We start from the raw sequence: 17,320 nt of genomic DNA, 5'->3' as shown, positions 1-17,320 counted from the left end.
AGTGTTAAAGTGTGACATGTGATGGTGCTCAGTATCTGCTTGGCTTTCATACGATGGGAGAAAGTAAACGTGAGTGTTCTTGTTCACCTGCTTCAGCTCATTTATATTAATAATGCAAAGTTTGTAATGTGTAATGTTTGTCAAGTTTTAAGTAAAAATAAGATATTAGTTAGTCATACCCTGATATGTAAATGATTATATTGAAGGGGGTGCTCTTACTTTTTCACATTAATGTACATTTCACTTGTCTTATGCCCTAATATGTAAACCACTAAACTGGTGTAGGGTGCATTTACCTTTTCACATCACCCTGACCTGATATGTAAGCCACTGAACTGAAGAAGGGTGCACATACTTTTTCACACCACTCTGTTTTCCCACATTAGCTGTGACCTGACTTATATAAACCATTGAACTGAAGGAAGGTCCACTTTGAACATTTGGCTTTTGTGTTCGGTAAAGACACGAAAGATTAGAACCGTTTGTGTGTCATTAGCGGGTGTTTGTCTGTGATTGTCACTTAGCTGACGACCCTGTCACATTGTATGTGCAGAAAAGGAAGGCATTTCAAAGAGGTCACTGACTTTTGCTTGCCACTGCATTGACCTGAGGGTCCGTCCTTTTGCTAAGCTATCGATCTAGTTCAGGGTTGCCTGTCACTGTCTATAGTGCCTCTCACATTCGTCTATCTAATGCTGCAATTTCTACTTTGGTTCAATAAACTGCCTTTGTATGTATCTGTTTGCTTATTATATAGCGCCTTTCATTTCTGTCTCCTTCCTATATCTTGTCTATTCTGTTTATCTTTGTGTCATTTACAGAGCACCTTTCATTTCTCCATCTAGCTCTGTATTATACAGTGCCTTTAAAATGTATCTGTTCATTAATTCTGCACTTCCTTTACTTTCTATCGATGGAGCTATCAATATTATATAGTGCCTTTCCTATAGCACAACTTTACTGTACTCATACACTTGACAATAATGTGTCTATAAACCTGTTTATTTATTATTAAGTGCCTTTTTTTATACATTTTATGGATCATTTTCACGCTTATATGCTGCCTTTCCTTTCTGTCAATTCATACTGCATCTCTAAATTATATAGCACTTTTCCTATGAGTCTCAATATTAAATAATGTCATTCATATCTATCTATTTTTCTCTTGCCTTTCATATATATATATATACAGTATATGTATATACTGTATATGTATGTGTGTATATATGTTTATATATATGTATATATAGGTATGTATGTATATATGTGTATACTGTATATGTATATGTCTATATATTTGTATATCTACAGTGCATCCAGAAAGTATTCCCAGCGCATCACTTTTTCCACATTTTGTTATGTTACAGCCTTATTACAAAATGGATTAAATTCATTTTTTTCCTCAGAATTCTACACACAACACCCCATAATGACAATGTGAAAAAGTTTACTTGGGATTTTTGCAAATTTATTAAAAATAAAAAAACTGAGAAATCCAATGTCCATAAGTATTCACAGCCTGTGCTCAATACTTTGTCGATGAACCTTTGGCAGCAATTCCAGCCTCAAGTCTTTTTGAAGATGATGCCACAAGCTTGGCACACCTATCCTTGGCCAGTTTCGCCCATTCCTCTTTGCAGCACCTCTCAAGCTCCATCAGGTTGGATGAGAAGCGTCGGTGCACAGCCATTTTAAGATCTCTCCAGAGATGTTCAATCAGATTCAAGTCTGGGCCACTCAAGGACATTCACAGAGTTGTCCTGAAGCCACTCCTTTGATATCTTGGCTGTGTGCTGAGGGTCGTTGTCCTGCTGAAAGATGAACCGTCGCCCCAGTCTGAGGTCAAGAGCGCTCTGGAGCAGGTTTTCATCCAGGATGTCTCTGTACATTGCTGCAGTCATCTTTCCCATTATCCTGACTAGTCTCCCAGTTCCCGATGCTGCCACCACCATGCTTCACTGTACGGATGGTATTGGCCTGGTGATGAGCGGTGCCTGGTTTCCTCCAAATTGACGCCTGCCATTCACACCAGAGTTCAATCTTTGTCTCATCAGACCAGAGCATTTTGTTTCTCATGGTCTGAGAGTCCTTCAGGTGCCTTTTGACAAACTCCAGGCAGGCTGCCATGTGCCTTTTACTAAGGATTGGCTACCGTCTGGCCACTCTACCATACAGCCTGATTGGTGGATTGCTGTAGAGATGGTTGTCCTTCTGGAAGGTTCCCCTCTCTCCACAGAGGACCTCTAGAGCTGTGACAGAGTGACCATCGGGTTCTTGGTCACCTCCCTGACTAAGGCCCTTCTCCCCCGATCGCTCAGTTTAGATGGCCGGCCAGCTCTAGGAAGAGTCCTGGTGGTTTCAAACTTCTTCCACTTACGGATGATGGAGGCCACGGTGCTCATTGGGGTCTTCAAAGCAGCAGAAATTTTTCTGTAACCTTCCCCAGATTTGTGCCTCGAGACAATCCTGTGTCGGAGGTCTACAGACAATTCCTTTGACTTCATGCTTGGTTTGTGCTCTGACATGAACTGTCAACTGTGGGACTGTATATACTGTATATATACTAGCTGTCCCCTGCAGCTCCACCCACATAGTAGTGAAACAGGACAGAACTTTAAAAATCAATAAAAAAAATTTAAAAAATGTAATCATTTATATTGAGTAGAATTTAAATTGATAGCTTTTGTATCCAAGTGCCTCTTGATATTTAATATTTATGGTTTTGCTGTCAGGAGCAAGAATGTAGTAGCTGTGATCCCATGTGAATGTAAAAAGTTGGCGGGACGGGAGAGACAATCATCTAGACAATCTCTAGATGATAATGTCTGCTGAACAAACAGGTATGACTAGCTAAGTGGAGCCGAGGTGCTCTCCAACACGTGGCAAGAGGTAGAGCGACTCGAACAGAGGCTGGCGTGTGAGTGAGGAGGGGCCCCGCCCCTGCTCCTGAGATCCCGCCTCCCCCTCACCTTGGCCCGCTGGGTGTCTCTTGTATTCGTGCAAAAAAAATCAGTGCCACAAGCGAACTACGATACTTAGTGTGATGAGAAAAGTTGCAAACTCAACCGGAATGTTCAAGCAAATCACAGAAAATGAATTTAAAAATAAACTAAATACAATTCAACAGCATTATGTCTCAATGTCTGATATTAAACTGACGTGAACCTGGGTTTCTGTCAGGAAGAGGCGGGTCCAGGTGGACTAACACAGGAAGTGACATCAGTGGTGGAAAAGCCATCAATCTTCCAGTCTGAAGAGGACAAAAAAGAGAAGACATCATCAGGTAGTGTTAACCCTTGTATTACCTTCACCAGAGCCGTTAAGCTGTCCCCTAAACGCACACACACACATATATTATATATATATATTATATTATACAGGTGCCGGCCATAAAATTAGAATATCACGACAAAGTTGATTTATTTCAGTAATTCCATTCAAAAAGTGAAACTTGTATATTAGATTCATTCATTACACACAGACTGATGTATTTCAAATGTTTATTTCTTTGAATTTTGATGATTATAACTGACAACTAATGAAAGTCCCAAATTCAGTATCTCAGAAAATTCGAATATTGTGAGAAGGTTCAATATTGAAGACACCTGGTGCCACACTTACTCTAATCATCTAATGAACTCCAAACACCCACAGAAGCCTTTCAATGGTCTCTCAGTCGAGTTCTGTAGGCTACACAATCATGAAGAAGACTGCTGACTTGACAGTTGTCCAGAAGACGACCATTGACACCTGGCACAAGGAGGGCAAGACACAAAAGGTCATCGCTAAAGAGGCTGGCTGTTCACAGAGCTCTGTGTCCAAGTACATTAATAGAGAGAGAGGCGAAGGGAAGGACAAGATGTGGTAGAAAAAAGTGGACAAGCAATAGGGATAACCGCTTGTACCCTGGAGAGGATTGTGAAACCAATCTGTGGGGGAGATTCACAAAGAGTGGCCTGCAGCTGGAGTCAATGCTTCAAGAACCACCAGGCACAGACGTATGCAAGACATGGACTTCAGCTGTCACATTCCTCGTGTCAAGCCACTCTTGAACAAGAGACAGCGTCAGAAGTGTCTCGACTGGACTGCTGCTGTGTGGTCCAAAGTTATGTTCTCTGATGGAAGTAAATTTTGCATTTCTTTTGTAAATCAAGGTCCCAGAGTCTGGAGGAAGAGAGGAGAGGCACAGAATCCACGTTGCTTGAGGTCCAGTGTAAAGTTTCCACAGTCAGTGATGGTTTGGGGTGCCATGTCATCTGCTGGTGTTGGTCCATTGTGTTTTCTGAGGTCCAAGGTCGACGCAGCCGTCTACCAGGAAGTTTAGAGCACTTCATGCTTCCTGCTGCTGACGAACTTTATGGAGATGCAGATTTCATTTTCCAACAGGACCTGGCACCTGCACACAGTGCCAAAGCTACCAGTACCTGTTTAAGGACCATGGTATCCCTGTTCTTGATTGGCCAGCAAACTCGCCTGACCTTAACCCCATAGAAAATCTATTGTGAAGAGGAAGATGCAATACGCCAGAGCCAACAATTCAGAAGAGCTGAAGGCCACTATCAGAGCAACATGGGCTCTCATAACACCTGAGCAGTGCCACAGACTGAGCGACTCCATGCCACGTGGCATTGCTGCAGTAATCCAGGCCAACTAAATATTGAGTGCTGTACCTGCTCACACTTTTCATGTTCTCACCTTTCAGTTGGCCAACATTTCTAAAAATCCTTTTTGTTGCATTGATCTTAATTGATATTCTAATTTTCCGAGATACTGAATTTGGGACTTTCATTAGTTGTCAGTTATAATCATCAAAATTCAAAGAAATAAACATTTGAAATACATCAGTCTGTGTGTAATGAATGAATCTAATATACAATAAATCAACTTTGTCATGATATTCTAATTTTATGACCAGCATCTGTATATATAAATACTAGCAAAATACCTGTGCTCCGCAGCGGTGAAGTACTGCCTTAAAATTTTTATTAAGAAGAAAATGAAACCTTTTTAAACTGAGGGAAAATATCCCAATAATTATTTGTTAAGGATCTCTTTGTATACCACGTTGTGAGTTCGGCCCTCCGGTTGTAATCTGACCAAGCTGTGTGCTGAGATTACTCTGAGCATGTAACGTACAGTCGGCCATGTGAACAGTAATCTTGTCTCAAATCTCACAGCTTGGATTGCTGCTGTCATAATCGGTTTGAGTTTCATGGTTTGTTTCAATGACGACAGTATTTGTAGGACTTGTGCTGAAGTGACATTCGGCATCTGTCAAGTGTTGTAAGCACACAACTGGTTTCATCGATAAAATCACATCCAGCTTTTGAGAGTTTAAACATTCATAAACATCGAAGTGTCCACTACTGAAATCGTCACCTGTCAATCTAAGATGTTTAAGAGGCATTGGCGGTTGTCCAAAGGTGTAAAATATTTGGCCATTTCGGTACACTTGAAAGTGACAACTGAACAATTCAGCGGCAGCCATCAACTCACATGCAGATCCATAGGTGAAGGGCTTAAGCATTTGACTCTTCTAGTGCTCCTGTGTAGTCTAATTATCTCCTGTACCGTCATCAGTCCACACCTTGAACCTGTCCAGTCATTCAATACATAAGACACAATGGATATCAAGAGTGAGCCTGATATGGCCGTGCAATATGTAACACAGAGAATGGAAAAGGCAGGCGCCATCTCCGGGCATGGAAACCACTCAGTAAGTGACAGTTCTTTGATCGATGGTGATCACCTCGATAGACATGTTAATGGGGGTACGGTTGGAATGATAAAGGAAATGGGTACCTGAACAATGTAAAGTAAGTCTAAAATACCTACACAATAACTATAATCGTAATAAATGAACAATAAAACAGTGCAGAAACCGTGGATTAAATAAAAAGGCTGCAGTTATCAGCAGGGAGACGGGAATCCTGTGGTGAAGCAAGGAAGGGAATGTAGAGACCGGAGTGACAGACGGCCTTATATAGGCAGGCAGCCAACAACGTGGGAGACGTTAAGATGGGGGACCCAACGCCGCCTCACACGGCGACCGAGCTGCAGGCTATGGACGTATATATGTACGCAAGTAGGATTCAGTTAGCGCTGGGAACCCGCGTACCAAATTTCTTGAAGATGGGCCCATAAGTAACAAAGACCGATGAAAAGTTCAATATGGCGGCCGACAGTGGCATCATACCACCGAAATAAGTACCAACTTTCAGCCTTCTACCTACACGGGAAGTTGGAGAATTAGTGACATTGGAAACTTCAATATGGCGGCCGACAGTGGCATCATACCACTGAAATAAGTACGTACATCGGTTTCGGTTAGCGCAGGGAAGCCACCTACCAAATTTCGTGAAGATGGGGCCATAAATAAGAAAGTTCAACATGGCGGACGTTGTCAACCGTTATGACCGTTACGCGTAGAAGTTCGAAATGAAACCTGCCTAACTTTTGTAAGTAAGCTGTAAGGAATGAGCCTGCGAAATGTCAGCCTTCTACCTACACTGGAAGTTGGAGAATTTGTGATGTTGGAAAGTTCAATATGGCGGCCGACAGTGGCGTCATACCACCGAAATAAGTATATACATCGGTTTCAGTTATCGCAGGGAAGCCGCCTACCAAATTTCGTGAAGATGGGGTCAGCCTTCTACCTACACGGGAAGTTGGAGAATTAGTGACGAGTCAGTGAGTGAGTCAGTCAGTCGGTGAGTGAGGGCTTTGCCTTTTATTAGTATACAGTGGTGTGAAAAACTATTTGCCCCCTTCCTGATTTCTTATTCTTTTGCATGTTTGTCACACAAAATGTTTCTGATCATCAAACACATTTAACCATTAGTCAAATATAACACAAGTAAACACAAAATGCAGTTTTTAAATGATGGTTTTATTATTTAGGAGAAAAAATCCAAACCTACATGGCCCTGTGTGAAAAAGTAATTGCCCCTGAACCTGATAACTGGTTGGGCCACCCTTAGCAGCAATAACTGCAATCAAGCGTTTGTGATAACTTGCAATAAGTCTTTAACAGCGCTCTGGAGGAATTTTGGCCCACTCATCTTTGCAGAATTGTTGTAATTCAGCTTTATTTGAGGGTTTTCTAGCATGAACCGCCTTTTTAAGGTCATGCCATAGCATCTCAATTGGATTCAGGTCAGGACTTTGACTAGGCCACTCCAAAGTCTTCATTTTGTTTTTCTTCAGCCATTCAGAGGTGGATTTGCTGGTGTGTTTTGGGTCATTGTCCTGTTGCAGCACCCAAGATCGCTTCAGCTTGAGTTGACGAACAGATGGCTGGACATTCTCCTTCAGGATTTTTTGGTAGACAGTAGAATTCATGGTTCCATCTATCACAGCAAGCCTTCCAGGTCCTGAAGCAGCAAAACAACCCCAGACCATCACACTACCACCACCATATTTTACTGTTGGTATGATGTTCTTTTCTGAAATGCTGTGTTCCTTTTACGCCAGATGTAACGGACATTTGCCTTCCAAAAGTTCAACTTTTGTCTCATCAGTCCACAAGGTATTTTCCCAAAAGTCTTGGCAATCATTGAGATGTTTCTTAGCAAAATTGAGACGAGCCCTAATGTTCTTTTTGCTTAACAGTGGTTTGCGTCTTGGAAATCTGCCATGCAGGCCGCTTTTGCCCAGTCTCTTTCTTATGGTGGAGTCGTGAACACTGACCTTAATTGAGGCACATGAGGCCTGCAGTTCTTTAGACGTTGTCCTGGGGTCTTTTGTGACCTCTCGGATGAGTCGCCTCTGCTCTTGGGGTCATTTTGGTCAGCCGGCCACTCCTGGGAAGGTTCACCACTGTTCCATGTTTTTGCCATTTGTGGATAATGGCTCTCACTGTGGTTCGCTGGAGTCCCAAAGCTTTAGAAATGGCTTTATAACCTTTACCAGACTGAGAGATCTCAATTACTTCTGTTCTCATTTGTTCCTGAATTTCTTTGGATCTTGGCATGATGTCTAGCTTTTGAGGTGCTTTTGGTCTACTTCTCTGTGTCAGGCAGCTCCTATTTAAGTGATTTCTTGATTGAAACACGTGTGGCAGTAATCAGGAAATTGAACTCAGGTGTGATACACCACAGTTAGGTGATTTTTGAACAAGGGGGCAATTACTTTTCACACAGGGCCATGTAGGTTTGGATTTTTTCTCCCTAAATAATAAAAACCATCATTTAAAAACTGCATTTTGTGTTTACTTGTGTTATATTTGACTAATGTTTAAATGTGTTTGATGATCAGAAACATTTTGTGTGACAAACATGCAAAAGAATAAGAAATCAGGAAGGGGGCAAATAGTTTTTCACACCACTGTATATATATGTATATGTACTAGCGGTACAAAAAATAAATGTACAAAAGAAAAATAATTATTTATATGGAGTTCGCTCGCCAACCCCCCCGGCCTGCACTATGCACCAGCCACTTTGCGTCTCTGCCACTCACGTTGTGAAGAGGGGGTCTGAACGCACCCCAAGGAGACGTCGTTGCTCCTCTGAAAACCCCTCCTAAATGGTGATACAATGGGGAACAAATAAATTTTTTTTACCTCCTCTTTGCTGAAGCAGCTTCTGGCTTTGCTGCTGCGGTGCCACATGATCTGCATCTCGTGCAGCGCATTGAACATTTAAAAGCCTGTACAGCAGCTTTTCTACTCTTTGTCTTTTATTTCCGGCCCCAGGCGTGGTTAAACCTGTTGGCACAAAGTCTCGTCTTGTGGGACGTGAGTTCTTGGTATTTTTTAGTTTATAATCTAAAAAATGGAATAAGAATCTGAAAATCTAACAGCATCACATTAAAGTTGCCCCCGTCTCGTATGTGTGTGACAATACTGTGTGTATATATTGTGAACTTGGACCCGGACACACACAGATGGACATCTTAAATTCACCACACACTGTTTATTTACAATATTTCCACAAATTAAAGTCACGTGCACAAACCCCAGTGCCTCTTGCACCGATCCCCCAATTGTCCAGGTCACAGTCCTTTGTGCCTTTCTCTCTTGACCACCTCCCGTCCTCTCTCCAGCTCTGTCCACTTCCACCCGACATCCACTGCTGACTGGAGAGAGGCGGCCCCTTAAATGGGAACCCGGATGGGCTCCAGCTGCTTCCCGGCAATCAGTCCTGGCCACACCCCGGCTGCGTCCCCTGTCGTCTTCCCCCCAGCACTTCCTGGTGTGGCGGAAGTGCTGGGCTCCAGGGTTCCTCAGGCACCGGGGCGCCGCCTAGTGGTGGCCACGGGTCCCTACAGGGCTGGGCTTCCAAGCCCTTTACCCGAGGCCCCCAACATAACCAGGACGGACGCCTCGCGGTCTGGAGGAGGCACAAGCCCTCCTCTGGTCCTCCTGGGCGTCCCGGCCGGGGACCACAATATATATATATATATATTTATATACTGTATACTTAGAGAGAGAGTCCCTTTGCTTTGTATCTTATTTGCTGCCTTGTTTTCCTTCAATTCTTTCTAACATTCCCATTCATCTATTTATTCATTCCTTCCTTTTCCCAGACTCACTTATTCCATTACCAGTTTTCTAGATGGACTCTCTGTTGGCAGAATTGGAGTGCCTTGTGCATGGGAAGGCACTATATAAATAAAATTTTAGTATTATTATTATTTTGTAGTTTGTGCTGTAGTTTGTCCTCTTGGTCGCTCTGAATAGAGGGAGGTGGGGGGCTCTGTGCCCTGTTGGTGGGTATACTGCCACTGTGACTCGGGTTTTGCATTTCATTATGAATGAATGGAGTGCCCTGTAATGTTTTTGTCTTAAATGCTCTAGAGCCCTGCACATGGTTGTCTGTGCCCGCGACTGCCACCAGTACTCATATGTGGTGCTCTGCTTTCTTGTAGAGTTCACGGATGGCGCGCTCTGAAGAGGACCGGGACAGTCTGTGGGACGCCTGGGGGCCGTGGAGTGACTGTTCACGTACGTGTGGGGGTGGAGCCTCGTACTCACTGCGCCGATGCCTGAGCAGCAGGTGAGTGGCAGGTGCCAGGGTTGCAGGACTTGGTCTCTGTTGGTGCCCTTTCTCCTTTAGAGGGTTGCTACGCTCAGATTCACTGGAGGACACTGAACTGGAGTGGCCAGTTGAAGACCCGAGGGTGAGCAGCTCCATTATAAACTTTCTTCGGCCAGTGGTGCTGCCTTCACCATCGCCAGGTTGTTGTCCTCAGTTCATGCCAGTCTGTATGTCAAACTGGCACACAACCTTCCCTACTCAAGTTTTCAGCCTGAGGACGGCAGGTTCAAATCTTTTTCTTACAGATTTCGATGACCCCCACCGATGTTTCCAGTTTGTTGCTCTCACACTGTAGTGAGATTCATGTTAGATGCAGTCATCCCAGCTTCCTAAAGAAATTATGAGCAAATCTAGTCTTGTTTTGGGAGTCGTGTCACATTGTGCCGCACTCAGGGTCTCACGAAAACAGCATCACTTAGCGCTCGCCATTGCTCAAAGTCACTGAGTTCCCACACCAAAGCCCCAACTGGTTCTTATTAAGGACCTGAGCCTGCGTGCAATCGGCTTTATGACCTTCAAGATTTCCTCCGACGTGCTGACAGTGTGACCTCCCCCTCGGGATCCGCTAGAAATGCTCAAGACACATTAGGGGTCACGTTGAATGACCTCAGAAGGGCCACCAAAGAACAAGATTGCATTCTCACACAAGCAGCTCCCCTCGTCTTTGGCCGTCCCTCTGTTCTATGGGCCTGCGACTGAGGACCTTCTTCATGTGTCTCGTGGGCTCCACCACGTGTCCTGCTGCTGTGTGAAGATGTCCGTCAAGGGGATCCCTAACGTTTAACCAAATGTGTAGTTACAGTGGGCTGCCCACTCAGTTCTCATGTGGGACCTGAGCAGCTCATATAGTGCTCCGGTAATGAATGCTGTGTTTGTAAGTCACCCTGAAGAAAGGAGTCCAACGAATTAACATTCAGAACGTTAGGAGAGAATGAAGGGACAACATGAACATTCACTGGTCAGGCCGGTCATGGAGCTAAACCTCTGAGGAGCAGTGCGCTCACTCCTGGGCTCTGTCATAGGGTCACACTAGAGTGACACGCAAAGCACTCCGAGAAAGGCACCTCAGTATAAGCAAAGCACCTGTGTTTTATAGAGCGCCTTTCCTTTCATCTGAAGTCCTTTGCAAATCTCATTATACCTTCCATCCAGCTCTAAGTTGTAACACAGGCTGGTGACCTGCGCTTGACCACACAGTGCGCCAATGGAGGGGACAATATTTGTGTCATTGGAATCTGTGGACAGTAGAGGGCGCATGAGAGCAGAGCACAAACACACAGCAATGACACAGGAGTGACACTAGGGGGCTTCTGTATATTCTTACCTTCATTTTAGGGACAAATTAAGGGGTCTTTTTAATCTATCTATCTATCTATCTATCTATCTATCTATCTATCTATCTATCTATCTATCTATCTATCTATCTATTCATTATATAGTGCCTTTTATCTATCTATGTATTGTGACAGATTGGGGGCGCTGTCATCCCATTGAACCTTCAGCCTAGACGCCAGACACCAGATAAAAGTCCAATAATTATTTTTATTAGGACCAATAAGTGCACCAAGCACCCTCCACTCCACAATACTCATATAAATAATCAATACTCAATAATACAAATTTCTCCACTCTCCCAGACACGTTGCCACCCTGCCACCCAGCTCAGCTCAACTCTGGGATCTCCCACAGTCCTTTATATAGTCCGTGAAAAGGAGTTTTTATCTGACCCAGAAGTGTTACCAGTCACATGGACAGACAGAGAAAACACGTCCGGGTCAGATAAAAACTCCTCTTCTTCAACCCAGAAGCATGTCATTTCCTCTGTCCATGTGACTAGGACGCACTGCCGGGTAGTAGGGAAAACCATTGTCCATAATTCCCTACTGGCATTCGGCGCAACTCCATGCTGCAGGGAGGGCTCCACCTGGTGGCCTGGGGGTATTGGCCAGGATGAATGGCCGGCCATAGTCCACACTATCTATCTATCTGTCTATCTATTATATAGTGTCTTTCATATCTATCTATCTATCTATCTATCTATCTATCTATCTATCTATCTATTCATTATATAGTGCCTTTTATCTATCTATCTATCTATTATATAGTGCCTTTTATCTATCTATTATATAGTGCCTTTCATATCTATCTATCTATCTATCTATCTATCTATCTATCTATCTATCTATTCATTATATAGTGCCTTTTATCTATCTGTCTATCTATTATATAGTGCCTTTATCTATCTATCTATCTATCTATCTATCTATCTATCTATCTATCTATCTATCTATCTATTATATAGTGCCTTTATATCTATCTATCTATTATATAGTGTCTTTCATATCTATCTATCTATCTATCTATCTATCTATCTATCTATCCATATCTATCTATCTATCTATCTATCTATCTATCTATCTATCTATCTATCTATCTATCTATCTATCTATCTATTCATTATATAGTGCCTTTTATCATTCTGTCTATCTATCTATTATATAGTGCCTTTCACTTGCTATGACACCTGATGTCCTCCCACTTGACTCAAACGAACTCAAATGCCAGAGATTTCAAATCAGTGCAGGTCTGTAGGTGTAGGTAAGTCGGCCCCCGCATGATGTGAAGTCACTTATTAGACCCCATCTGCCCAAGCCACCCTCCCCCCCCCGTTAACATTTCAAAGACGAAAGATGTCAGAAGCAGCGCAGGATTAGGGATTTGGGAAGTTATATTTCCTGTAGGGCTTGATGTGACATCTGGCACACTGAGACTCGCTCGTATCATTTTCATTGCCGGGTGTTTAAGGGTAACTGGATAGCCTTTTCGTGGCATAAAACAAAAGAGGTGAAATGGCGGCGTCTTACATTACACGGTGAGCACACAAATGCTTGACTCTCATTCCCCGGAGCCACGGATCGCCTAACAGTGAGCTCGTATCTCTCAGGGGCAACTCCCTCTGAGCTGAGTCAGTGACCGCCAAGTGACAGTCAGCGTTTTGGTGGGTGATGTTTTGTCAGATCAAAGTCAGGTCGAGTTATTCTGCACGTCTCGTCTACATGCAGCCGTGTAAGGGGACTTGATGCCTTGATGTGTGGAGTACGAGTCACAGGAGGTTCTGCTCAGGCTTTATAACCCACTGGTGAGGCCTCACTTGGAGTCGTGTGTGCAGTTTGGGTCTCCTTAAAGACATAACAGCACTAGAGAAGGTCCAGAGAAGAGCGACTCGGCTGATTCAGGGCGACAGGGGATGAGTTAGGAGGAAAGATTAGAAGAGCTGAGCCTTGACAGGGGATGAAGAGGAGATTTGACTGAAGCGTTTAAAATCATGAAGGGCATTAGTGCAGTGGATCAAGATGGTGACTTTAAAATGAGTTCATCGACAACACGGGGACACAGTTGGAAACTTGTGAAGGGGAAATTTCACTCAAACATTAGGAAGTTTTTCTTCTCACTTTGAACCACAAACACTTGCAATAAGTGACCAAGCCATGTGGTGGGCAGTAGGACTTTAGGGACCCCCAAATCTCGACTTGATTGTTGTCAGAAAGGTCCGTCTCAGTCACAGGTCACGAACCCTCCAACAGCGTCATGTTCCAAAACACCACAAAATCTGACTATTCTGACGTGGCCTTCTGTGAGCCCTGAGTTAAATTCTATCAAACATCTCTGGAAAGAACTGAAGACACAAGGCGCAGGTGAAGGGTCCGGGGCACCCAATGGCTAACCCTGCATAATAAAGAACGAAGGTTGAGTGTGTACTTTCTTTCTGAACATGTTCAGCCGGCACGATGGCGTCTTTCCCCTCTAATAGGAATTCTGAGAGTAAGGGGTTTGTGCCAGGTGGTCCGAGATGGTTGATCTACCTTTCTGCAGAGGGAGATCAAGAAGAGAGAGCATTTTTAACCAATGCCCTCCAATACCATGTCTCGGTGGTACATCATACTTACCTAAGCCCTTAGGTTGATCCCCAAGCACACGCGTGTGACACTGGAGAAGACCCCCCAAACCCCTCAGCTGGAGCTGTTTACTCTGGATGAGGGAGCCGGATGGGCACAGACGTCTCATGGAGACACCTGGGAATCGCTCGTCTTCAGGGGCTGCAAACTCTAAAGACCATGAAACCAAATATGAGGGGGCTGGGGGTCCCGTCATTTTGTGCCCATTGGTGTTCTTATTTGAAATATTCTGTCGAATCAGAACTTTAAAGCAAAGTCGGATTTTTGTTAAACATGGAATCGACAATGATGGGCGTCAACGGCTTTGGTCAGTTTCAAGTTATTTGAGACACCATTGTGGGGTTCTTCTGTTTTCGGTGCCCACGTCTGTATTTTCTCTTTTGTTTTTTCCTTTGAATTTGGAGACATTTGTGTTGGCCAGGACACCTCTGCTGTGGAAGGACCGAGGGAGCCATTGTGGACAGAACACTGTCTTCCCCGAAACACTTGATGGCAGCCCCCCTGGGCAGCCAGGATTCCCGCAGGGCTTCATGGGAGATGAAGTCCGATACAGTCCTATTGGGATCCGGGGGCACCACCAGGGGGCGCTACTGCTGTTCCCGAGCCCCCGAGGGTGGCGCTGCCGGTAGTGAGGCAACGAGCACCTGGCGCACTTCTGGGGGTCAGTGGACAGAGTTGGGTGGAAGGTGGATGAAGTTTGCTGAGGAAGAGTGGAGGAGTAAAGAAAAGAGAAAGTTTTATTGTATCGTGTGCTTTTGTGTTTGTGGGACCGAGTTGTGCGTTCGGCGTTTCCCACTTGGTGAAGAAAAATAAAAGCGTCTTTTGTTTTGTCTGTCTGTGTCGGGTTCGGTGGCTGGCAGGCCCCCTAGAGTTGTGACAAAGTCCACCCCGGAATGAAGCTCATTGCCTTCGGCCCGTCGGTGTTTTTTGTGGAGAGTCTGGAGCTTCTTGAATTGTAGTAAGTAGTCGTCGAGGGGCGAGGGCTGCGCTTTTATGAGGGTCTTTTTTTATTTTTGGCCTTGACAGGCAGTTTGGCTGCCAGCACTCAGATGTTCTTCGAGTTGAGTTCACTGCACTGTCCCGGTGGACTAACGCGGGTAGCTGAGCTTCTGCGTCCTGCCAAGCATTGCAGCAGTGGAGTGATTGTGGGGTCACCAAATCATTAACAGCATCTTTATTATCACGGTGTAATTGTAGGTTATTGTTGTAGGGTGGCACGGTGGCGCAGTGGGTAGCGCTGCTGCCTCGCAGTTCAGAGACCTGGGTTCACTTCCCGAGGTCCTCCCTGCATGGAGTTTGCATGTTCTTCCCGTGTCCTCCTACAGTCCAAAGACATGCAGGTGAGGTGCATTGGTGGTCCTAAATTGTCCCTAGTGTGTGCTTGGTGTTGGGGTGTGTGTGTGTGTGTGTGCGCTGGGGTAGGCTGGCACCCTGCCCGGGGTTTGTTTCCTGCCTTGTGCCCTGTGTTGGCTGGGCTTGGCTCCAGCAGACCCCCGTGACCCTGTAGTTGGTTGGATAATGTTGTATTGTGTAACGTGACTTATTGTTTGTGTGAGCCGCAGAGCCCCGTGAACAACTCTCAGTTAAAATACAAGCATCGATGAAACTAAATGCAGACACAATTAATGGAATAGAACCGATTGAAGAGCAATGGACACCAACAATACCCGCGGTCACACACGAGCGCATGGGGAGGGCAGTCGGTGGGCTTGACTAAAGAGAACGATAAGCCGTAACGGGGGTTGACGATGAGCACTAATGCCCGTTCTTCTTCCTTTGCAAGACCCCCAGAACCTTCACTGCAGCCTCCAGTCCCGACCCCACTTCCATCTCCTACCCTAAAATGACGCCTCTTCCTGCCGTTCCTCCATAAAACTGACACCCTAGAGAAGGAGGTGGGGAGTCTGCACTGATGACAGTGTGTTGCCCCCCAACATGAAGAGCCACCTCAGGACCCCAAATTAGGACGAAATGTTCAGCCGTGCAACTGGCAACACCACAGAGTGGACCACCACCGTGAGGTTTACGTCCGGCCCGATGCAATTCAGATGAGTTGTGGTCTCAGTCTGTTAAGTCTACTCGGGGTGTTGGTTTCTTCGCCTTATTGTTCGGGTATACAGGGCGGCCACCCCAAACCTAAACCTATTTCTGGGTTTTGTCCCCTTCTTGCAGTCATTGAGTCAGTCAGTCATTATCCAACCCACTATATCGTAACTACAGGGTCACGGGGTCTGCTGGAGCCAATCCCACCAGCACAGGGCACAAGGCAGGAACAAACCCTGGGCGGGGTGCCAGCCCACCGCAGGGCACACACACACACCCACCACACACTAGGGGCAGTTTAGGATCACCAATGCACCTCACCTGCATGTCTTTGGACTGTGGGAGGAAACCCACGCAGACACGGGGAGAACATGCCAACTCCATGTAGGGAGGACCCAGGAAGCGAACCCAGATGGGTCTCCTTACTGCGAGGCAGCAGCGCTACCCACTGCACCACCGTGCCACCCCAATAGATATGTAATAAATAATAGAAATTATCAGTGTATGGTAATAGCTGTTAAATCCAAATCATACTATGTGACATCATCCATCCATCCATCCATTTTCCAACCCGCTGAATCCGAACACAGGGTCACGGGGGTCTGCTGGAGCCATTCCCAGCCAACACAGGGCACAAGGCAGGAACCAATCGTGGGCAGGGTGCCAACTCACCGCAGGACACACACACACACCAGGCACACACTAGGGCCAATTTAGAATCGCCAATCCACCTGACCTGCATGTCTTTGGACTGTGGGAGGAAACCCACGCAGACACGGGGAGAACATGCAAACTCCACGCAGGGAGGACCCGGGAAGCGAACCCGAGTCTCCTAACTGCGAGGCAGCAGCGCCACCACTGATGTGACATCATCTACTCTTAAATTCTGCTCCGTACTTGTAAAGTTTTTATTTTGGCTGATCGCCTCCATGCCACACCACATTGATGCCGTCATTCATGCCAAAGGAGCCCCGACTCAGTATTGAGTGCCTACATGGAAAGACTTTTCAGTTCTGTATTAATTTTTTTTTTTTTATTGGTCTTATGTAATATTCTAATTTTCTGAGATAATGAATTTTGAGTTTTCATTACCTGTAAGCCATAATCAGCAAAATGAAAAGAAAGTAACGCTTGAAACAGATCACTCTGTGTGTAATGAATCGATAGAATATACGAGTTTCACTTTTTGAATTTTTTTTACCTTGGCAGTGACATTCATGTGACTCTGGTGACTCTTCCTGAGGTCATAAAGGGGTGTGTGGCACTCCTGATGTCAATGCC

The 17,320-nt window shown here is 45.1% G+C and overlaps 1 protein-coding gene across 3 annotated transcripts in view; it reads left to right on the top strand.

The window, feature by feature from the left end:
• LOC120532289 (ADAMTS-like protein 1) overlaps positions 1 to 17,320 on the top strand; it is a 447,743-nt gene that overhangs the window by 198,078 nt on the left and 232,345 nt on the right. For all 3 annotated transcript variants that reach the window (XM_039758167.1, XM_039758166.1, XM_039758168.1), the window contains one exon: positions 9,871 to 9,998. In XM_039758167.1, the coding sequence (XP_039614101.1) occupies positions 9,871 to 9,998 (128 nt within the window). The remainder of the gene's footprint in view (positions 1 to 9,870; positions 9,999 to 17,320) is intronic.

This window comes from Polypterus senegalus, chromosome 7 (assembly GCF_016835505.1).
Source record: "Polypterus senegalus isolate Bchr_013 chromosome 7, ASM1683550v1, whole genome shotgun sequence".
In the NCBI taxonomy this organism is placed as follows: domain Eukaryota; kingdom Metazoa; phylum Chordata; class Cladistia; order Polypteriformes; family Polypteridae; genus Polypterus; species Polypterus senegalus.
Note: the sequence above shows the minus strand (reverse complement) of the source record. Positions and strands in the feature narration are given on the sequence as shown.